Below are 23,169 nucleotides of genomic sequence, written 5' to 3'. Positions count from 1 at the left end.
ATGGGAAAGAGGGATATTTTCACACTTCAGACAGCAGACATCAGTCAGCATTCAAGCAGGGCAGTGAGTGAAGGAGGCGTTCAGCCCTGCTGGTCTGTGTGGCGGGTTCAGCTACAGAGAAGAGCCAGTGCTGAAGCGCTCATGTAACTGTGTGAGAGACTGAACCAAGCTGACACTGGTCAGGCAGGGCACGTGTCTCAGGACAAGGTTTAACTGACGTACATACTGCACATATATATTTATTCATTGGTAAAGTGTGTCCACCTGACTGCACATTTTATAACTGAATGTTGTCAGGAGTCAACAGTAGGGAGAACGGCAGTGTGAGCTCAAATGTCCCATGGCATTAGATCAGGGAGGACCAAATGAGGGGTTAGTACTGTTGTCATGGCAGCGTCCGTGTCTCAGTACCTGGAAGGCGTGGGCGAGCGCTGTAGCGCCCTCGTTCTCCAGCCTGTTCCTGCCGGCGATGAAGACCTTCAGCTGGAGAGGGGCTCCCTGTGCACTCGACTGCTTATGGCACTCCGTCAAGGCTGCAGCTAGGATCTGACCACACAAACACAAACACACACACACACATATACACGCATGCACACATACACACACACACACACACGCACACGAACACACACACATGCGCACACACACATTCACATGCACGCACATACACACGCGCACACATGCACACACAGACAAATCGACACAGAAACACACACAAAAAACATTTACTTACAGACACAAGAGTCTACTGCTAAGATTTCAGCTGGTACAACAACATGCAACTCAGATATGCAAGTGATCAGGGAAACTTGATTAATGACGCGGTTTGCAGTGAGTCCCATATCCAGTGGACCGCTGGCACTGTCAGGATTTGATTCTGAGCTGTGGTGCGCAGAATCAGAATCAGAATCAGAATTAGACGACCCCTGCACCAATTCTGATGCCTTTTATGCTTCACGTGCCATTTTTCTGCTTTTCTGCACACACAGTTAACTTAATTAAAATAACAGACACCCGTCACCCAGTCCGTGCAGGAAGCAGGACGGAGTGGCATTCTGCTCGAGCGAGACTGCGCACATGCAGGAGCATCTCCCACAAGCTCGTTAGCGTTGCCTCAGACGACACCATGCAGGCCGTGCCCACCTTGCCCCCGCCAATGCCCATGCCGCAGTTGTTGAGGCGCAGCTCCTGCAGTGTGTGGCAGGTGGTGCTCTTGAGAAGAGCCTCGATGCCCTTCACCCCATCGGGCCCGAAGGCGTTGTCACTCAGGTCCAGCACCCTGAGTCGGGCTCCGGCTGTGATCAGCGCACTGCCCAGGGAGATCTGCAGAACGGCAGAGAGCGCCATTTTACAGCACGAGGGCCATTAAAGAACATACACAAGCACATGGCTATACATGCAGCATTTTCACGCAGCTTTACACAAGTCAAAGTGCATCACATAAAAACAGAACCGCTGCAACTTGTGCTAAGAACCTTACGTTCCAAATGCCATTTACAAATACAACACACTGCTCTCATCACATACACACCAAACTCACTACTTCCAAATACACGGCACACACCTAGAACTATACCGCAAGGAATTGGAACTAGGCAGCTTTTTTTGGGATGAATATCCAGCTGCTGGTCCTGACCACCATATGACAGATGTGAGCAGACAGACACAATGCAGAGGCCAGCGACCTGGGACTCACCAAAGAAGGAGGGATTTCGGAGCGCAGGCGGCCCGTGAACATGTCACTCCAGTAGCAGCACTGAGAGAGAGAGAGAGAGAGAGAGAGAGAGAGAGAGAGAGAGAGAGAGAGAGAGAGAGAGAGAGAGAGAGAGAGAGAGAGAGAGAGAGAATGTTTGAACAACACCAGACTCCCATCAGGGATTAGAAGGTAGCTCCATCTCTGTAAAGAGATTCAGCATGACAGTCTATCCATAGCAAAACATCCAGGTATAAAACACACCCGTTCTTTTTAAACATGCGCGTTAACGACTGTCCAAAGGCTTACTGAATGAAAGGGGTAACTAGAGCTGTGCAAAGCAGCACTGGTACCTGAAAGTCTCCCTTGTTCTCCAGGGCTTTAGCGATGGCCTTTGCCGCCTCCACCCCGACAGTGTTCCCTTCCAGCCTCAGGGCCTGCAGCCCCTGGAACGCCTCAATCTCCTGCACCAGCTCCTCCACTACAGCAGGGGGCGAGGGTGACAGTGTCAGCGCTTCGACTGATGACTCAACATGCTAATGGTAGACAGGTTTCTTCTTTAAAAGTCTAATCTGTGACTGTGCCTTTGCATTGGTGAGAGCTGTGACTGCTGTGGGCAAGTGTGTTTGAATGCTTTATATAGCAATGGCCCCAACTCCTTTTTGTTGTGCGCATGTAGCATTAGAGGCATGTCTTGGATGCAGAAAGTCACAAGCAAGGGATCCAGGTGACCACAACATAAAATATACAAGTCTACAAATTCAAACAGCGGTGGACAGTAAAATACAGTAAGGCTGAATTAGGGTGTGGCTCTGCTTAATGCTCTCAATAGGTGGCAAAGCGGACCCTTAACAGAGCGCTCATACCCGTGTACATGACAGCATTGCAGTGCGCGCTGCTCACCAGACTGTGCATTGTCCAGCTTGAGTCCCCTGCCCTTGTAGCTCAGCTCTACCTCCCCCACCTGAGTCTTAGCCAATGAATTGGCCAACTGCGCAACATCTTCTGAAGCCATCGAGCCACCTTTAACACACAAAGGTATTATTGTAATTTGTTCCTGTAACACACATACACACATAGGCGCAAGCACAGACACACTTTCTCTGCATCGCTACACATGTCGTGCATACAATCACTGTGTCACTGGATGAGCAACATACTAGACAAACACACTCAGTGTATTACAGGGCGCAAAGCACAAATGAAAATCACCAATGTACCCGAAGCACTAACAGGCATTGCAGTACAGTGAGACTGCTATGGAAATGACAGGTTGCATGCAAACACCACAGCATGTTACCATAGCAAATAAGCTTCTACTCTGGGCACCCAGAACCAGGTCTGAGAAACACTGGTCAAAAGGACACAGAACAGACTTCAAATACAGAAAATCTCAAAGCTTTCCCATCTAAACTTAAATCATTAAACACAAAGTGTCACTGGAGTGATTCATTTGAGTAAAGCTGTGTGAAGATTTAATATTTATCCAACACAGGAAATACCACACTAAAAGTACCCCTACATTCATGAGAAATTAGGTTTCTAGCACTCACCCCAATATAGCAAAGTAGTAACAAAGTTAAGATCTCAGATAAAATGTCTTGCATGTGACGGGGACATGTGGCAGTTTTAGGGGGTATGACAGTGGTTATGATGCTGTGCAGTGTGCACCCTTGTTATATTGTCTTTCTTGACAATATTGATATGGGGTTAGGTGGAGAAAAAATTTCATAGAAAGAAAAACAAATACCTGGAGGGTGTATTAAATGCTCGAAAACAATTAATGCAAAAGTTACTACCAGGAACACCACAGCGCAGTTACGTCAACGGGCCCCCCAGTACCTGCCATAGCCCACGCCACCGCTATACGCCACTAAAACTGCTTTCCACATCTGGCACCTGATGATTCAGCGCCTACTGTACATACATGCTCCGAGCTTTGGTGTTCTTATGAAGCTCTGTGAGAAAAGATCCCTGTTCGACATTACAATATAGCTCAATTAAAGTTAGCAGTCTGGGATAACGTCTATGTTACTGTCACAGAAATGTTACCACCTAGCTACCCATTCTTAGCGATACCTTCAAAGTTGAAAACCGTCATCGGTGATAGGCAACTGGCTATATCACTCTGAACAGCAAGTCACTGGTTTGCATAATAGTTATCTGGTTACTTTTTGGGTTAGGCACAAGGTACACTAAAATCTAACATCACCTAAATGAACATACTCTGGGAAACATGTGGTGACAGCAGAAAATAGGCTTCTACAGTATACAGACACATGTAACAAACTCAAACGCTCATCTCGTCCAACACTGGCTAACTGGCTAATCTGTATAACTAGAACACAGCTAGCTAGTTAGCCCACTGCATATTTAAACTAACCCTACCTTGTGCGTTCAATAACTCAACGATAAACAAAAACTAGCAAATACGCAGTCAGTCTGCTAGCTGACAACTAATAATAATAACCATGATTAATGTTCACACACAAAATCAATAAAATTTGTATCTCGCTATATGTTACTCAACCGAAATGATATTTGCTAGCCTTAGCTAATTCTCACGCGCCGCTTTGGTCTCCAGGTAGCTAGACACACAGTGACACAGACAACGTAGAAACGTGTGTTATTTTAAAATGACTTCCAGTAAGACAAATCACACACAGTACAGCTTCAATTGCAATCAAACTATCACCTAAAATAAACAATTGATAGGCACCAAATGGTTAGCTGACTGAAGGTACTTACCGAATACAGTAACGACCGGTGTAGCGGCCCGTTGCTGTTTCTAGAACAAGCTTTTTTTCAGAGTATGGGTCACGCCGACTCCCGCTCGCTGTAATGACGTCAAACATTTCGAAGTTCCCTCAAGGGGTCTTTAGCTGAGGTTCACGGGTGTTGTAGTTACACTACATTAATTTCAGAGACGCGAAGATATTTTGAGTAAACTCTGTGGTGTTTCCCTAGGGTAGTTAAAACATCAAATTGTAACATGACGAATTGCATGCGTGAGATTGTCATCGATTGTCACCCCGAATTGCACATGGCTGAAATAAAACTTCAGATGCTTCATAAGCAATAATAATTACAGCCCACAGATCTGGTAAAATAAATTGGTTGCATTCCAACCAAAGCTCCCCCTCAGTCACCTCCAATTGTACTATATTGCAATACTGCAGAAATTAAACAGAAATTAAGCATTGCCTTCCCGGGAATTTTCCCCATGTAGTAAAAAAAAATAAAAAAATCATACCAAATTCAATCAAGAGTAATCCAAAAATGCAAAAGTAGCCAGTGGTAGTTTCGTTTTCATCCTACATTGCGATCCTGGCCAACGTTAATTATTTTAAACCAGAGACTGTTTTAAACAAGTGCATGGTTTCACACTTCCAGATAACTGAATAATAAAAATGTAACGATGTTCTTGAGCATTCAACGATATTTAATGAAAGCTAATTCATCCTGCATAACGCAGGTATTCAGATACATACAGTTCTTCCAGTCAACCTGATGCAAATCCATAAATGTGGCTCTTCGTAGGACCCTGTGTCGACAGAATCAGGCGAACTTGAGTGCAACCAGAAAGACTGGAAAGTGTAAACTCACATGTTTCGTCCGTCCATAGTGGGAGGATGCCAGGGCCAATGTCGAAGCTAAACTAAAACTATGAACCTGGTGGACATCACGCAAAAAAGTCTACACTATACAATTAGTTAACTAGCTAGCTAATGTAATGTACTAAGTTTTCTCCCGCTTTATGAGTCATTGGCTACACCACGACAATTTATTTTGAGGTAGGTATCCTGCAAGCTAGCCAGCAAGAGATAATAACGCCGATCGGTTTTGTGGACTGCTAATAAAAAACTTGCATCTGATTCTAGTATTTCCCAGTGCGGTTAGCCATGATGCACAAAGTTATACGTTGTTGAAATACTAGCAATCAAGTATGTTCTGTTCATGATATGACGATGACAAGTTGGCAAGCTAATAACAGCATAGCTACGAGAACGACTGCATTGCTAACTAGTTAGCATAGCCAATTAGCTCACATTAGCCATTGCCTTCGCAAAATAGCAAAAGGTAGCCAGATGTTTCCCCATTAGATGAAGTTTGCCAGTAAGCTAAGTGAGTGGCTGTATAGCCATTTGCGTGAAATCAATGATTTAGTAGCTGACCAGTTAATTGTTCATTGCAAGATATAGCTGACTAGTTTGTACTATATAGTAGGGTAGCTGAATAGCTAGCTAAATTATATCATTGCAGTAAAAGTAAGTAGCCAGCATGCGAGCGGTTACATTTTTTGACTAACTTGGTTAGCCAAGTCGGAGCAATCGTGTGCGTGTGTAAACAAGACAAGGCATGACACCATAAACGTTTTTACTGAAACTGAACATAAGTGTCATCTTAATGTGATAAAAAGTAATTTGAACGATATAATGTAAACGATATGTGATTTATCTGTGGCTGACAAATGTGCAGTGCCAGTGGAGATTTGAGAGCTTGCAGGCTTTATCAAGAGTACACGAACGTTTTATACGCGAGTTCGAGGATGAAGAAAGCAAGCATAGGCCGGGGAAATGGGCGGAAGTAAATTGTTTTGGATGTTTTAACTGGCTTTTAATTATTTTAGAGAAAATATATGTGCTACGAATACGGCCGTTGATTACATTGATGACCGTAAATGAAAAACTTCAGTTTTTGCAAAAAACATTTCATTGTAGTGAACTAGCAAGGCTATAGGGCCTTTTACTCGGAGCCAGCTAGCATACGTTAGCTAGGTCCGTTAACGCTGGTCAGTTAAGCACGTTTGCGTTTGTTGATAATCAAAACGGAACTGACACCACTGTTTTCACTTCGAATGTTATACACGTGTATTCGTTGCTTAATAATTCAACTTGCATTTAAAATGGTAATAACTTGCATATTCTGTCGTTTTGTGCAGCAATGGACTTGGACCGACAGAAGCGGAGGGAAGAGATTCAAAAAGCCATGGGTTTCATACAGTGAGTTTTTAACCCTTTGAAGAGTAGGTTTTTTTGGATTGTTTTTGTCAGTGTTCTAGAACTGCTCTGTTACCAGTAGTGATTGTCACATCAGCATTGGAATGTTCATTTAAGAATATTCTGTTTGTGGTCTTACTACTGCAAGGGTTGAAATATAGTTCTTCAGTATTTATTTACTTGTAACTTGAGTCAAATATTTCATAAACATGTCAAAATATAGCCTCTGTACCTTACTAATCCTAGAATGGTACTCATGGTTGTTTGTTACTTATTTATGGTTTGAGTTGACTATTTACTTGGCAAAGTTTGGCAATCCTTATTCATCTTGCAAATTGACCCGTGGTCGATTCTGAAGTCCGCTCAAGCAACAGCATGTATCATCTCAATCCCAGCCTGTTTTGTTAGTCGACTTGCCCTTCCAAATTTTTTCACTATTTACTGCATCAAAGTTTAAACTCTGCGCAGGGCACAGTTCTGTGGTATAGGACTGCAGTCCTGGTGTGTGTGCGTGCGTGTGTGTGTGTTGTGTGGGGGAGGGCAAATACATTGCCTTGGAAAGTTTACAGTTTCCTGTCTCTGTGTTTAGGTTGTCCTTACCTTGCCTTTTCCAGAGCCTCAAACTAAACATCTAACTCCACACTATCTCGCACACCCGTCGTAACTGCCGTCGTTAATGTAGTCAGTTGCAAAAAGATGTTCTGGAAACTTGTTTTGAGGTCTTAGGACAGTGGTCTCCAACCCTGGTCCTGGAGAGCTACAGGGTCTGCTGTTTTTCACAGTGACTCTGTACTTCATGAATCAATTAGAGCAGTTGATTACACAGTTAACTCAACTCACCTGGGGTCTTGGGTCTCAACTGGGTGCTGATTTTAAGGTGAAAACAAAAACCAGCAGACCCTGTAGCTCTCCAGGACCAGGGTTGGAGACCACTGTCTTAGGATAATGGGGCTGGCAAAATGGAGAGCAAAGCGACTAGCAAAATATTGCTCAGTTTCCTCCATTATAGGCAGTCGCGGTATATGAAGGAGAAGATGTTTCTTGTACCCATAATGTTTCCGGTCGGTGCAATTGATATGCAAATGTCTAACCTGCATTTTGTTTGCTTTATCCCTACTGGTATGCTTTCTGCTACTCAAGTGAAGGACATCAGACAGCAACTGAAATATATTTGGGCCCTTATGATGTATTTTATAAATGTGGACCTAAATAAATAATTAAAATGTTTGTGGTGTGTGGGAGAGGGCAAATGCATTGCCTTGGAAAGTTTACGGTTTCCTGTCTCTGTGTTTAGGTCGTCCTTGCCTTATCCAGAGCCTGAAGGCTACGAGGTATTATTTTATAAATGCCGCCTATTGTGCATTCTCCTCCCTGTTTTCTGTTTGTCCTTGAGTCTGGTTCTCAGCAGAATGAGCGTTGACATATAAAGGCTCTGTCCCAACTCATTTTTTAGTTCGAAGGTAAAATCACAGGTGAGTTGAGGCAGCTTTCAGAATGATATGGTTGTCCATAGCAAACATCTCTCTGCTGGGCTTTGAGTCTCCTGTATCAGGTTTGGATTTCCTTTTTCTGTCTTTACCATCCACCTTCTGGTTCATTCTGGCTCATTTATTCTTTTTCGGGGGGGGGGGGGGGGGGGTCTTTGTTGTATCCGTATGTTTTTATTCAATGCTTTTCCATTCTGGCTTCTCTGCTTATTTTCCATTAAGGATTCCTTTAATCTGCGTATTGTAAATGTCTTTGTATATACGTTAATAATTAATCATCGAGGCTGCATCATGGCTGGATAATTATTTGTTCCCGCTCACTTGCCCCATCATCCCTGCTCCTCCCCTGTCTGTGCCCCTTCGTTTGCCTCCATCCTCGTCTCTCATTTCTGTTCCCTGGTTCTGCTCCCACAGGCCTTTCTGACGCAGCTGGTTTGTAACCTGCTGGACGAGGGGAACACGGTCTTTCGGGAGGGGGACTGGAGGCAGGCGGCCACGCATTACAGCGAGGGGGTGAGCGTGGCACTCTACGCCCAGAGTGAGGCGCTGGTCGTCCCCGCGGAGCTGCTGGAGAGCCTGTATGTGAACCGGGCAGCCGCACACCACAGCCTCGTGAGTTCCCCGAATGTGCTGTGATCTCTCTCGAAGCCTCCGTTCCGCTGGCTTTCGGCTATGCTACGTTAGCCACCGCTCTGTTGCATCCTAATCCGCCATCGTGTTTTTTGCCCTCCCCTCGCATCGAGGTCCTGTTCTTGGCGACGATGTTCCACCCCCCGTTCTCATGGAGCGTTTGTGCGTGCATGCGTGTGTGCGCACGTGTGCGTATGTGTGTGTGCGTACGTGTGCGCGTGGGTGTGCGTGCGTGCGTGCGCGTGTGGGTGTGTGTGTGTGTGTGCATGCGTTCACGATTGTGCGTGTGTGCGCGTGCGTGCGCATGGCTGTGTGCGTGCACATGTGTGTGCCTTCCTCAGAGGGAGTACGAGCGGGGCGTGCGGGACTGCGACAGCGCGCTGGCCGTGCGTGAGGGCAGCCGCAGGGCCCTGTACAGGAAGGCGGTGTGCCTGCGGGAGCTGGGCCGCCTGAGGGAGGCGTACGAATGCAGCACCAGCTGCCTGCTCACCGCGCCGGTCAGTGCCGCCGCCTTCCTGCTCGGATACGAGTCGTGAAAATGTACAATAATTGTTGTACTTCAGAAAATGTGCTTTTGAGACAGTAGCTAAAATAGTTTTTGACAAAACTTGTCTGTCTGCACTGCGTTGAAATCCTGAAAAATACACATGTCTACTAATTTATAAATATTTGACAGGGTTCACCTAGTTAGTCAGTGGCGTTTGTGTGTACACAGTGCATGAGCGTCCACATCCTCCCACGTTCTCTTGTTCTGTCATCTGTAGGACGACCAGGTGAGTGAGCTGGCGCAGGAGCTGGCCAGTAAACTGGGCCTAAAGATCCGGAAAGCCTACATCAGTCCCCAGGTATGGAGTTCTCACACAAACCTGCTAATGGTCCGGGCTCTTCCATGCTCCCATTTTAGGAGCATCTGCTCCTGAAATTTGATGCGTGCTAAGTGGAAAAATAATTAACGAGCACATCTACTAATTGGGATAAATTGGCATGCTCAAAAAGTTTTCAACTTAGGACCACATGTGCTCCTTGGAAAATTTTATTTTAGAGCCCTGACCTTCCACATTCCTTCTCTCTCCCGTCATCTTACCATCAGGAATGATGTTTTAGTATTATGTCAGACATAGAAAAAGTTTTATGCACTTTTATGGAAATATGTGTTCTTTTTTGCAGTTGGAATCTGGAACAGCAGGGGGAGAAAGTAATGAAGACACGGCTCCCCCTACAGGAGAGGCAAGTATTGAAATTGGTGCTGAATTCCATTCACGTGTCACCTGCATATGTTTGTGAAAATTCTGTTCTTGTTGAGCAAGAGTGAGGGGTGATCAAAAGTTAGCTGCTCTGTATGGAAACCTTTTTCAGCCTCAAGATATTTGGAGGAAACTGCAGACAAAGAGTTGGAAACACACGTGTAAAGTATTTTTGTTTTAAAATGTTTGTGGAGATTTAAACCTTTAGGAAATGCTGTGTGTCCCCATTCTTGACCAGTGAGTGATGGCTTGGTGTTTGGTGATTAGTTTAATGCTGGATCTGCCTTACGTGATCCATGGCATGCTTGTCCTTCTACACTGTGCCTTAATGAGGGTTTCTTTGCTTTGTCTTTTTAAAGATGTCTGCCAATGGTCTGGAATCTTTGAGTGACATTACATCAGGTATTGTTATTACTCTTAGTAATTGTGTATAGTAATTTTTGTGATATTGGCTGTTAGTGTTAAATGTTGAAGGCGTTTCTTCCCCCCCATTCCTGCACCTCTGTGTTAATGTGTCACCTCTGTGTGCGTCAGCCGGGTTATCCACCGCGCAGTGTATCCCAGCACCCCTGGCCACTCCCATCCCCGTCAGCGATGACCCCTCGTCCCCCTCCAAGGGCCTCCCCGAGAGCCCCGCCCACGGGCCCCCGCGCGTGCCCTTCTCCGTGCCCGTGTCGGAGCACATGGGCGAGTGCGAGGTGATCGACGCCGAGCTGGACAGCCTGCTGGACTGCATCCCCAAGGGGTCCGAGAGCAGCGTGGTGAGTGGCCACCAGGAGGCGCCCCCCTGTGGATCACCCTGAGCTCTGTGGCAAACACAGTTGCATTGCATTACTGCCATTGGGCAGATACTCATATCCAGTGCAGTGATTGGTTGAAATCAGTTCATAACTGGTACTGTAGCATATACAGTAACTCGTCTATTTCCGCGTCATGATACGCTGGACACCCATCACTAGTTTCCATCCACTCTGCACTGACTCCTCCCTCTTTAAATCTCACACTTCGTCTCTCCCACCATCAGAACCCAGTTCAAGGCGCCATCCCCACCAACCTCCCGAACCAAGGTGTGGGTCTCCGCCCCCCGTACCCCTCCAGCCTGCCTGCCCCGTCGCCACAGTTACCCCCGGCCTTCTTCAGCTCTGCCGTCAGCCAGCTCAACTCCCTGGACACCTTCCAGGGCCTGGGCTCGGGCGACACCCCCACACAGGCGCTGGACGCCCTGGACGCCCTGGACGCCCTGGACTCGTTCTCCCCCGGAGCGGCTGCAGTGGGCAGTGCAGTGGCCGGGGGAGGGGGGCTGGACTCCCTGTCAGAATTCACCTTGCCCGGTGAGCAGTAACGGCTTTTCTTATTGGTTATCAGTGTGCAAATACCTTAAGAGCAGTAACGGTTTTTCTTATTGGTTATCGTAAAGTGACCGTGTTTTTAAATGCTAAGCCGTAGTCTTCTTTTCGCCCTGTGTCTTCCTTTAGGTGGAAGAATTTCTCATAGTTTCATTCCTGGCCTGCGCAGTGCTGGATCCTCTCACTCTGTAAGTGCAGCTGTTCCTGTCTAAACCAGAACGTCCTTGGTTTCCTGCACGTGTGTTTCTGTTTTTCAAACATCAATGTTTTGTCTTTCTGGCAGTGATCTTTTTATCTTGTCTGTTTTATGATGGCATTATTCTGTCATAGATTTGTCGTGACGTATGAGTATTTCCGTGTGTGTGTGTGTGTGTGTGCGTGTGTGTGTGTGTGCGTGTGCGTGTGCGTGTGTGTGTGTGTGTCCGCGCACAGAATGGCCCTGTCAGCTCCCACCTCTCCCTGCTCTCTCGGAACCCCCTGGCTGCCACCCACGAGTTCAGGCAGGCCTGCCCTGCCTGCTACAGTCGCATAGGTACGCCTGCGACCCTTCTGCATTTCAAACGCTTTGGTTTCCGCTTCATAATTTTGAGACGGTCCCTGACACGGCTCCTCCCCCTCTCCTGGCAGGCCCGCGGGTCATGGACTACCAGTACCAGCCCGAGGCAGCGCATCGCTGCAAACGGGACATCCTGCTGTGCCGGCTCAAGGACGGGGACGACCCCACCTGGAAGAGGGTGCGGCCCCGCCCCGCCCGGAACAACTTCCTGGGAGCTTTCGTGCTCTGCAAGGGTACGAAAAAAGCTGGACAGACCTTTTTGTGCATGTGTGTGTGGGTTTGTGCGTGTGGGTGTGTTTTGTGTGTAGGCATGCATGCATGCGCGCGCGTTCTTTTAGTTTGAGTGTGTTCATTGGCGGGCTGGTTCCATAAAGACAGCGTATGGACAGGCCGGCCCCCCCTGTCTCTTTTGGGCCCTCTCCCAGGGTGACGCCCCCCGCTCTGCCCCATACAGAGGTGCAGGAGCGGCAGGAGTGTAAGTACGGGGAGAACTGCACCTTCGCGTACTGCCAGGAGGAGATCGACGTGTGGACGCAGGAGCGCAAGGGCGCGCTGAGCCGCGAGCTGCTGTTCGACCCGCTGGGCAGCACCGAGAGACGGGCGCTCAGCGTCACCCGCCTGCTGCAGCTGCACATGGGCATGTTCATGTTCCTCTGTGAGGTAGGGCTGGGGTACTGTAACACACACACACACACACACACCCCCGTCTGCTGCAGCTGCACATGGGCATGTTCATGTTCCTCTGTGAGGTAGGGCTGGGGTACACACAAACACACACACACACATGCTCTCTCACACACACACACACACACACACACACACACACACACGCTCTCTCACACACACACACACCTCTGCTGCAGCTGCACATGGGCATGTTCATGTTCCTCTGTGAGGTAGGGCTGGGGTACTGTAACACACACACACACACACACACACACACACACACACACCCGCCTGCTGCAGCTGCACATGGGCATGTTCATGTTCCTCTGTGAGGTAGGGCTGGGGTACTGTAACACACGCACACACGCTCACACACACACACACACACACACACCTATACGCACACACACACACACACACACACACACACCCCCGTCTGCTGCAGCTGCACATGGGCATGTTCATGTTCCTCTGTGAGGTAGGGCTGGGGTACTGTAACACACACACACACACGCTCTCTCTCACACACGCACACACACACACACGCTCTCTCTCACACACACACACACCCCCGTCTGCTGCAGCTGCACATGGGCATGTTCATGTTCCTCTGTGAGGTAGGGCTGGGGTACTGTAACACACACACACACACACACACGCTCTCTCTCACACACGCACACACACACACACGCTCTCTCTCACACACACACACACCCCCGCCTGCTGCAGCTGCACATGGGCATGTTCATGTTCCTCTGTGAGGTAGGGCTGGGGTACTGTAACACACACACACACACACACACACACCCCCGCCTGCTGCAGCTGCACATGGGCATGTTCATGTTCCTCTGTGAGGTAGGGCTGCGCTGCTGGAACACGCACGTATGAGCGCACACACACACGGACACAAACGCATGCACGCACACACACTCCTCTGTAAGGTACAGATGTGTTACTGCAACGCACGCATACATACTGTACACACGTGGATGCATGCACACACCTCGGTACAGTACAGCTGTTATTGTAACACACTCATTCTCTCCTGTACCTCTCTTTCATCCATCCCCTCTCTCTCTCCCCCTCTCCCCCCCGTCTCCCCTCGTCTCTATCTCTCTCTCTCTCTCTCTCTCTCTGCAGGAGTGTTATGACAGTAAGCCCCGCATCATCAGTAAGCGCAGTAAGGAGAACCTGGCTGTCTGCTCCAACCTCACCGCCCGCCATCCCTTCGACGACAATAAGTGAGCCCCCCCACACTCCCCGTCCCGTCCCAGAGCGTTTCCTCACTCCCGTAAATAACCCCCCCCCCCTCCCCCCACCCGCAGGTGCCTGGTGCACGTTGTGCGTTCGGCCAACGTGCGCTACAGCAAGGTGCGGCCGCTGCACCCGCTGTGCCAGTTTGACGTGTGCCGGCACGAGGTGCGCTACGGCTGCCAGCGGGAGGACAGCTGCTCCTTCGCCCACTCCGTCATCGAGCTCAAGTGCTGGGTGCTGCAGCAGGACACTGGTAACAGGAAACATGCGTACGCACACATGCACACACATGCGCACCCTTTGCACACGCGTATTAAAGTGCCTGGTCAATCTGCTGGATTAAAAGGGAGCGCAGGAGCTGATAAGGCCTCTGAGAGGCTGTGTCTGGAGTGAGAGCCGTGCTCTGGGGCTGCAGAGCTGAGTCTGCGGGGCTGCAGAGCTGAGTCTGCGGGGCTGCAGAGCTGAGTCTGCGGGGATGCAGAGCTGAGTCTGCGGGGATGCAGAGCTGAGTCTGCGGGGCTGCAGAGCTGAGTCTGCGGGGCTGCAGAGCTGAGTCTGCGGGGCTGCAGAGCTGAGTCTGCGGGGCTGCAGAGCTGAGTCTGCAGGGCTGAGTCTGCGGGGCTGCAGAGCTGAGTCTGTGGGGCTGCAGAGCTGAGTCTGCGGGGCTGCAGAGCTGAGTCTGCGGAGCTGAGTCTGCGGGGCTGCAGAGCTGAGTCTGCAGAGCTGAGTGTGGGGCTGCAGAGCTGAGTCTGTGGGGCTGCAGAGCTGAGTCTGTGGGGCTGCAGAGCTGAGTCTGCGGGGCTGCAGAGCTGAGTCTGCAGGGCTGAGTCTGCGGGGCTGCAGAGCTGAGTCTGCGGGGCTGCAGAGCTGAGTCTGTGGGGCTGCAGAGCTGAGTCTGCAGAGCTGAGTCTGTGGGGCTGCAGAGCTGAGTGTGGGGCTGCAGAGCTGAGTCTGTGGGGCTGCAGAGCTGAGTCTGCAGAGCTGAGTGTGGGGCTGCAGAGCTGAGTCTGTGGGGCAGCAGAGCTGAGTCTGTGGGGCTGCAGAGCTGAGTCTGTGGGGCTGCAGAGCTGAGTCTGTGGGCGTGCTGTGTCTGCAGGCATCACCCACGAGGAGATCGTGCAGGAGTCCAAGCGCCACTGGCACCGGCTGGAACAGAACGTCCAGCGGCCGAAGGTAAGCAGAGCCCTGCGGCGAGCAGACTCACAGCAGGAGAGAGGCGCTGCGTTTGCGGAAACTTTCATTTCTGATTTAATGCTCTTAACGTTCGATTGGGGGGGGGGGGGGGGGGGGGGGTTTATGAAGTCAAAATGCAGAGAATGGCATGGAATTAAGAATCTCATTTGGTTCCTGTTTCAACTGAGGCCTTAGAAGCAGTGTAAAAATGCATTATGGGATTGCTGACCTTCTGGTGCATTTTTCTTTTTTTCTTTCCTCCCCCCAATGGGGGGGAAGGATTGTACAGCCAGTCTCAGCTGTCCTGTCGTTTGTTTCTCTGTTTCCTCTGATTTATGGCGGTAAGCCTATGCATGTGCCGCCCCTGAATAACATGGGAGGTGGGGGTGACGGGGGCAGCGGCGGCGGAGGAGGAGGAGGAGGAGGAAGAGCGCGGGGCCTGAACCTGAAGATGAAGTTTGTGTGTGGGCAGTGCTGGCGGGACGGGTTGGTGAGCGAGCCGGACAAAGCCCTCAAGTACTGCACCGCCAAGGCCCGGCACAGGTGAGACCACACCCCTGCCCCACTCTCCCCTGCACCCGCCCAATCACAGCCGGGACGTGCCTGAACCATGTTAACAGAGCGCAGAGCCGCTCTGCTTTACAGACTGTCCGTAGACTGCAAGACGAGGTTCACCACTCAGTCTTACGCCACAGTAAACCAAATCAGACACCATGCTGCTCCTTGAATGCTCCTCCTTTCTTCTGTTCCCTCCTCACCTCCCCCCCCCCCGCCCCCAGCTGGACGAAGGAGAGGCGGGTGCTGCTGGTGAAGTCGTTTGAGAAGAAGAAGTGGGTGGTGGTTCGTCCGCTGCCCTTCTCCAGGAGCTACCCCCAGCAGTACGACGTAAGGACTCATTCATACACACACGCACACACACATGCTGTAACACACAATCATTTCTGAACAACATATATAATGGGCCCAGATAACAGTAGTTTTTATCCACGTACTTTACACAAGGAACAAGACTGTTCTCACACACTACGTTAGTTTTTAGTGTAGTTCATTGGACTCCATGCAGTAATTGTTTTATTTATTGGACAGCAGCACAGCCCTAGCTATACAGATAAAGTGGTACAGGTAGAGCAGCACAGATAGAGCACCACAGGAAGAGCGGTCAAGATGGAGCAATACAGGTAGAGCAGCACAGATAGAGCTGTACAGATAGAGCGGTACAGATACAGCAGCACACACAGAGCTGCACGGTGCACATTGAGCCTGGCTCACCACGCTGGTTTCCAGCAGAGAGGGAGGGAGTAACTGTGTCTCTGTGTCAGATGTGCGTCCACGTGATGAAACAGAAGAAGTGCCACTATATTGGGAACTGTTCCTTCGCCCACAGCCTGGAGGAGAGAGACGTGTGGACCTACATGAAGAATAACAACCGTGAGTCTCTGTCACCCAAAGCTATATCTCCGCCCACTTCCTCACCAACTCCCTACCCCCCCCCCCCCCCCCCACGCACACATGCACACACACACACACACACTCAAACATTTACTCGCTTACACGCACTCATTCCCTTTTAGCATCACTGTTAGGCCTAACCAATCTCCTCTTACTTTTTCCTGTCCCTCCAGTGCGAGACATGCAGCAAATGTATGACATGTGGCTGACACTGACCAATCAGAATCGCAGACCAGATGGCACCCTTCTTAGCCCGCCCCCTGAGGAGAAACAAATCGCCATGCCGACCGACTATGCAGAGCCTATGGTAAGCAGCCTAACTGCCATGGTTACACTCTGTTCTGATCCCATGGGGGTCACAGCTTCCCTGTGGCATTGACCTTTAGCATCATTTATGAACATGACATGGTCCTGCATGTCCACTGAACAAGCACCTCCAACATGCATGCATGCATGCATGCATGTGTCAGCACCATTGTGTGTGTGTGTGAGCTCCGCTACGCTGTGTTATGGCAGTGCTGTTAAGCTTTGTGTGTGCGTGTGTGTGTGTGTGAGCTCTGCTATGCTGTGTTAGGGCAGTACTGTTAAGCTTTGTGTGTGTATGTGTGTGTGTGTGTGTGTGAGCTCCGCTACGCTGTGTTGTGGCAGTGCTGTTAAGCTTTGTGTGTGTGTGTGTGTGTGTCTGTGTGTGTGTGAGCTCTGCTATGCTGTGTTGTGGCAGTGCTGTTAAGCTTTGTGTGTGTGTGTGTGTGTGAGCTCCGCTACGCTGTGTTGTGGCAGTGCTGTTAAGCTTTGTGTGTCAGTGTGTCAGTTCTGTTACAGCACATTTGTCAGATCCGTTACACCACGTGTCAGCCCCGTTACGCCGTGTTTGTCATTTCCGTTGCGTTGCAGAGCGGGTTCCACTGCCGGCTGTGTGGGAAGCACAGTAACAGCGAGCGGCAGTGGCAGCAGCACATCTCCTCAGAGAAGCACAAGGACAGGGTGTTCAGCTGCGAGGGGGAGGAGGAAGGGCTGGCCTGGAGGTACCGCTTTCCTGGACACCGCTTCACGCTCTGCCCAAGGTAACATGCGCCCATGCACGCATACACAGAACCACATGCATGCACGCATACACAGAACCACATGCATGCACGCATACACAGAACCACATGCATGCACGCATACACAGGACCGCATGCATAAGCACATACACGGAACTTCATGCATGCACACATACACAGAACTTCATGCATGCACACATAGACGGAACTTCATGCATGCACAAGTACACAGAACCGCATGCACGCGCGCACACACAGAACCGCATGCATGCGCGCACACACAGAACCGCATACATGCACACACGCGCTAAAGCACTTTGTGATGCTTTAACCTAATGGTCTGTTCAGCGGTCCGTGTCGTACCAAACCCTTCATCTCAACCAAACCCTGCCTCTCCTCATTCGGGGCACTCTGGTGATTGGTGAGTGTGTGTGATTGGCAGACTGGAGAGCGGCTGTCCGGAGGGCGTGAGCTGTGATTACGCCCACAGTGAGGAGGAGCTTGTGGAGTGGCAGGAGAGGCGGGACTTCCTGCGGCGGAAGCTGGCCAAGGCCCGCGACGACATGCTGATCGCCCCCAATGACTTTGACTTCGGGAAGTACAACTTCCTCCTGCAGGACTGAGCCACGTCCAGACAGACAGAGGGACACACAGACAGAAATCCATGCACGCACACATCCACACATACACTGATGTCCACTTTGACACAGAACAGCTACAAAATATCCTTTGAGATAAAGCTACAATATTCACAACAATAAATGGCTGACCCTGTAGTTGAGAAGCCCTTTGTACACTAGTGCATACGCTGAAGTTTGTACTTTCAGCTCCGGTTCAGACTTTGGCTCCCAGCCTTCGTCTGTACGCAACATGGTTTAGATCCACACAACTCAAAGACAGACTGAATTCTCAAGGCCACAGTGGTTCACACGCAGGGAATCTCACACATCGGGGCACATGGCATTCCTTCCATATGTGTGCCCCAAAATCTCCCCCACACCCCCTCGCCCCCCCAGTGTATTTTGGTCTTACGGAGTCCTGTCCCAGCACTTCCACTGGGGTGTGGGGGGGGGGGAGGGGGCTGAACGCTGAGACTCAGGAAAGAATGAAGACTGCTGACCTCCACACGACCACGCCCCTTTCTGATTTCAGCCTGTATGCTCCCTCCCCTAGGGACTCTGCCATTCCGATAGAGGGAGAGTAACGGGCATTGATATGTGCACTGGAGAAAAAGAACATTTAGAACTGACCGACAGACCCCCCCCCCCTTGCCCCCCGAGTGTTGACATAGATCATGACTGTTGAGTGATGGCATGACTTCTGGCTCATACACTGTACATGCACACGTGCACAAACGCACACCGGCAGTATACCGCACACGTGCCTGATTTCCATAATCTTTAAGGGGGGGGGGGGGGTTGTGTGGCCCGCCTGGGGTTGTTACAAAATAGTCTTAATCGGTGCGGTATGTATCTGCGTGTGTGCGCGTGTTGTGTGTGAGATTGTGTGTGTGCGTGATAGAGAGGGAATGTATATTTGAGAGTGTGAGTGAGATGGAGATGGAGAGAGAGCTGTATTGTGCTCACCCTATACAGATAAGAAAGCTGGCCCTGGTTAAAATGGCAATGGTGTAATTGCTTATGGGTAATGTAGTGCATTGCAGGAGGTCTGAAAAGTGTAAACACAGCACTGAATGTCCTGTGGTATGATGGATGTTCATTTTCAAAAGTAGTCTGGAAGAGGGGTTGAATGAGCAGGGAGGGTGGAGACAAAGTGGTTATTACTTTGTAATTATGAAGGTTGCTTTTAAAAAAAAAAAAAATACACACTTAGTGGTAGAGCTGGAAATCTCCATTTCATTAAAAATTAAAGGGGCTCCACCTCACTGGAAAGTGGGAGGGGTCACATTCAGGTGGTTGCCAGTTTTGGCATAGGCCAGTCAGTTCACAGGAGTGATGGAGAGAGGTTTACAGCTGAGCCTGTGAACGTTGTCTCTTGTGGCATTACTAAAGGGAAAACCAAACGCAGGGGAGGTTGAACCTGGCAGAAGACGTGGTGGTGCCTATGTGTGCACATTTATAAAATAATGATTTTCAATACCCTGCTTAGCAAGTCTTACTGAAAAGCCACAGTGGACACTATCTATAAATGTATGTCATTATATACTCGTATACATACACACATATATAAATATTAAAGAGAATCGATATACTAATAATAACTTAGCCGTTAAGCTTAATTAAAACATAACCTAATCTTGTATTGATTACATAGTACCCCTTGTTATTGAGACATACTCTATGCTATATTAACTATCGCTAGATGATTAGAGATTCTTGCTTTTGTGAGGGTCATTCCAGAAGTGTTGGGTGTGGAACGTTTCCTGAGCGCAGTTTGTGAAGGCGCTCCTTGGTTGGGTTGTAGAAACAGTGGCTGAAGGGTAATGTAGTCCCAGAGAACGCATCACACTTGTTTTTCGCAGTACGAATACTCATGATCCGTGCCATTGGCAGGATGTGCTGTTATCTTGTAATTCAGAGAAGACGTGCGTTTGAACAGGAGCAGAGGCGGTGCTTCACGGACACACTTGCAGTCTGTTGGGCTTTCGGCTTTTACTCTGCTATTGGGTGATACATAGCAAAAACTTAGCATAGCATAAAACTTTTTAAATGGCACCAAGGGTTCTCTTGTGGTGCGGGGGGGTGGTGGGGGGATACTTAAATGCACAGACTGTATTTGGTTGGATTTGCCAGTCTGATTTTGCACAGTGAACTCCCTTGTTTGTGCTCTGTTTGTCATGAAACATTGGGGGGGGGGGGGGTGATCCAAAAAATGAAACTCCTTTTAAAGCTCCGTTCCAGTGCATGGATGGGCCCTCCATTTTACTATCAAATCCAGACAATGCCAGTGCCGACTGTGGATGGAAGCCCCACAGGGCAATGCATAAACGTTTCGGCCTGCCCGATTGAAGATGTTTCATTGCATACTGGTGCAGTGACTTCTAGACCGCAGTGTGAAATTAAGCAGAGTAAAATAATGACAGCACAGTAAAACAAGTTTTTCAATTAACTACCTATGGTGTCCATTGAAAAGTATGCACATTCTGCCCATGGTATATCAGCCCGGTCAAAACTACAGCGTCATATACTCGTATCAGTGTCAGGTTATTTACAGTGTTTATTTTTCCTTCAATAATCAGAGTGTATAATTGGTTGTAGAGGTGCCATAACTGGTGTAATTGGAGCAGTATGGGTGTGAGAGCTTTGTACTCTGTTATAAGACCTGGGAGCAGATTATTGCACTGCTGCTCTGAGATGCGAAAGTAATTTCAAACCTGTCCCGTTTCCCCATTGAGTGATGTCACAAAGCCTAGTTATGACTGTGTCGGACTGTGATTGAGAGAGAGCTGGACCCAACCTGGAATGACCCAGTTGTTTGCATTGTTGAGGGATATTATTACTATTATTACAATGATGACGATGATTCAGTTACCACCATTTTTGGTTCTTCTTATATACTATTGATATGTATACATTAATAACTTTCTCTTTATACGTGTATCCAAGTATGAATATGTATTGATCGTATTCTATGGTATATAGATGTCTATGTATGCGCACAAGTCCTAGCAGAGAGGAACAATCCGGTGTGGAGCTCTGCACATGTATCAGAATGGCCTTTTCACTAGCGTGCGCACACGCGCACACGTGCGCACACAGGCAGGCAGACAGACACCCTAAAACACCTGGCTGCGCAGATGTCGTTCAGGCCATTCGCTCATTCCAGGCCCTTCAGCGTCTTCGCGGTTGTCCTTGCGCGATTTATTTGGGGACCACAAGAGTTCTTGACGTGCTTCTACCTCTGGATTCCTTCTTAGCTTTTCGTTGATTTCAGCTCTGGCTTTGCACTCCTCTTAATCTGGCGCACGTTGCGCATCGCTTTCAGTGGGGATATTCTGTTGAATCCTTTCGTAAACATCTTAAGGAACGCTAAGAGCCATCTCTCTTCTCTGCTTTTTAAAAAATATTTCACCAGCATCAGAGTGGCCTGGACGGCACTGAATGTCCATTCCAGTTTAAATTCATCCCACGCCGGAAAGCATGAGTACAGGAGTGCTGAGGAGCAGGGTCTGCAGTGTCTGTCTGTCTGTCTGTCTGTCAGTCCGTCCATCTGTTACAGTGATAACGTTCCCACCCTCCAGAAACATGGACTTTATACTGATTGCACACTGGACTTGAATCAGCTATTGTGTGACAGAGCTCAAAGCATACATGGACATTTATGAACAACTGCTGCATAGCGCCTTACAAATTTATATAAATATATATTAAATATATAAACAGTCCTCCTTTCTCAATATATAATAAAAAAATATACTTAGACACTTATAGGTACATAGATGGCGAGGTGACATAATGTGTTGGTTTTAAATTAACATTGTTTGCAGATGTTGCTGTCTGAATTGATTGATCATGTGATCATAAAAGATGTATTATCCAAATAATGCATATGTAGGCCTTATGCTAAATATCCTGTCATTTTTGGATGGTACATCAGTGTAATGGATTGGTGTCAGCGGCACAGGTGTTGACTGTCTACTGAAAACTCGTTCAGTGGAAAAGAAAATTGCAATTTGTGAATGGCAAAAATATTTACAATAAAACAAGGCATTCCAAAGAAATGGGCTCACTTAAACATCCCAAATTTTTTGCTTAATTTTTTTTTTTGCAAGTGATGTATCAGATTGTCGCTGGCGAATGGCTTCACTCTGCATTCTCTGCTCTCTGGCACTAGCCCAGGGTGAAGTATTTGTGTTTAATCAGCTTTCCAGCGCCTGTGCTGAACCTGTGTCTGTTCTCATTGGAGGCTGTGCTTTCTTTCATCTCCCAGTGTTAAGTATTCAGCCTGTATGCCGCATACATCTGCAAACAAGCGTATTCTTAAGCCAGAGTGTCAAGCCTGCTTTTCTGAAGCAGAGTTGATGTTTTTCAACCAACACACTTCAATGTCGCCTTTATAATTCCTAGTTATACAGGTGTACTACTCTCCCTATAAAACTATAGGTGTGAGCTGACATACACGTGGAATAATGCTGAGTATAGATGTTTGCGTTATCATTGATTTATGATAACTTGGATAGTGGGTATGGGCCAGAGATTTAAAAAATGAAAAGAAAAATGTTTTTCGTTTTGTTTGTTTTGGTTTTTTTTTTTTTTGTATTTTTCTTCTCCTTTTTTGCTTTCTGGTTGGAATTGAAAGATGAAAAACAATGGACCAAATCTTATATGGAAAAAGTTTAACAATAAACAGATTGTTTAAAAAGAAAATGTGATGTTATTTGTTCATACTCCTTCTCTGCTTGCTTGAGTAAATGACAAACCAGAATGAGTTTCAGTCCTGAATGTTTGGGATTCTTTTTCTTATTTCACTTGTGATTCTATGGATAACAAACTCTGTGTGAGACACAGTTTAGAATCCAGAAGGTTGGTGCAGGTAGTTCACTCAGAATCAGTCAATCAATGAGAGGGGTCCTTACTTAAATGGTTTCCAAATGGTAATAAGATTTTTTTTTAAACTTGATGGAGAGTCTGAAAGGGGAAATTCTTTCAAAAGTTAAATATGACGGAT

At 48.3% G+C, this 23,169-nt stretch overlaps 2 protein-coding genes across 9 annotated transcripts in view; one reads left to right on the top strand and one right to left on the bottom strand.

Annotated features, from left to right (window-relative positions):
• rangap1a (RAN GTPase activating protein 1a) overlaps positions 1–7,441 on the bottom strand; it is a 15,173-nt gene extending 7,732 nt beyond the window's left edge. Inside the window, exons 1-7 of one of the 4 annotated variants that reach the window (XM_035398394.1) lie at positions 5,300–5,432; positions 4,442–4,529; positions 2,597–2,716; positions 2,047–2,174; positions 1,697–1,756; positions 1,144–1,323; positions 412–546 (exon numbers count right to left, since the gene is read on the bottom strand). In XM_035398394.1, the coding sequence (XP_035254285.1) occupies positions 412–546; positions 1,144–1,323; positions 1,697–1,756; positions 2,047–2,174; positions 2,597–2,708 (615 nt within the window). In that variant the 5' untranslated portion in view covers positions 2,709–2,716; positions 4,442–4,529; positions 5,300–5,432. Of the gene's footprint in view, positions 1–411; positions 547–1,143; positions 1,324–1,696; positions 1,757–2,046; positions 2,175–2,596; positions 2,717–4,441; positions 4,547–5,299; positions 5,433–7,293 lie in introns of those variants that run through there. The other 3 variants (XM_035398392.1, XM_035398395.1, XM_035398396.1) reach the window with 3 other exon arrangements.
• Positions 5,349–22,868, top strand: LOC118216835 (zinc finger CCCH domain-containing protein 7B-like). 5 transcript variants are annotated; one of them, XM_035398388.1, is made up of 23 exons: positions 5,349–5,487; positions 6,636–6,696; positions 7,988–8,024; positions 8,595–8,792; positions 9,152–9,307; positions 9,575–9,655; positions 9,978–10,037; positions 10,414–10,456; positions 10,589–10,815; positions 11,079–11,385; positions 11,530–11,588; positions 11,833–11,932; positions 12,028–12,189; positions 12,411–12,616; positions 13,763–13,863; positions 13,948–14,129; positions 14,973–15,049; positions 15,396–15,592; positions 15,829–15,934; positions 16,369–16,477; positions 16,672–16,805; positions 17,393–17,562; positions 17,984–22,868. In XM_035398388.1, the coding sequence occupies exons 2-23, from the start codon at positions 6,638–6,640 to the stop codon at positions 18,162–18,164; spliced, it is 2,952 nt and encodes a 983-aa protein (XP_035254279.1). In that variant the 5' UTR covers positions 5,349–5,487; positions 6,636–6,637; the 3' UTR covers positions 18,165–22,868. The 5 variants fall into 5 exon arrangements, with proteins under 5 accessions (XP_035254279.1, XP_035254280.1, XP_035254281.1 ...); XM_035398389.1 differs by lacking the exon at positions 5,349–5,487 and adding an exon at positions 5,536–5,961; XM_035398390.1 differs by lacking the exon at positions 5,349–5,487 and adding an exon at positions 6,067–6,085.
• The last annotated feature ends 301 nt before the right edge of the window (positions 22,869–23,169 follow it).

Source organism: Anguilla anguilla, chromosome 17 (genome assembly GCF_013347855.1).
Source record: "Anguilla anguilla isolate fAngAng1 chromosome 17, fAngAng1.pri, whole genome shotgun sequence".
In the NCBI taxonomy this organism is placed as follows: Eukaryota; Metazoa; Chordata; class Actinopteri; order Anguilliformes; family Anguillidae; genus Anguilla; species Anguilla anguilla.
Note: the sequence above shows the minus strand (reverse complement) of the source record. Positions and strands in the feature narration are given on the sequence as shown.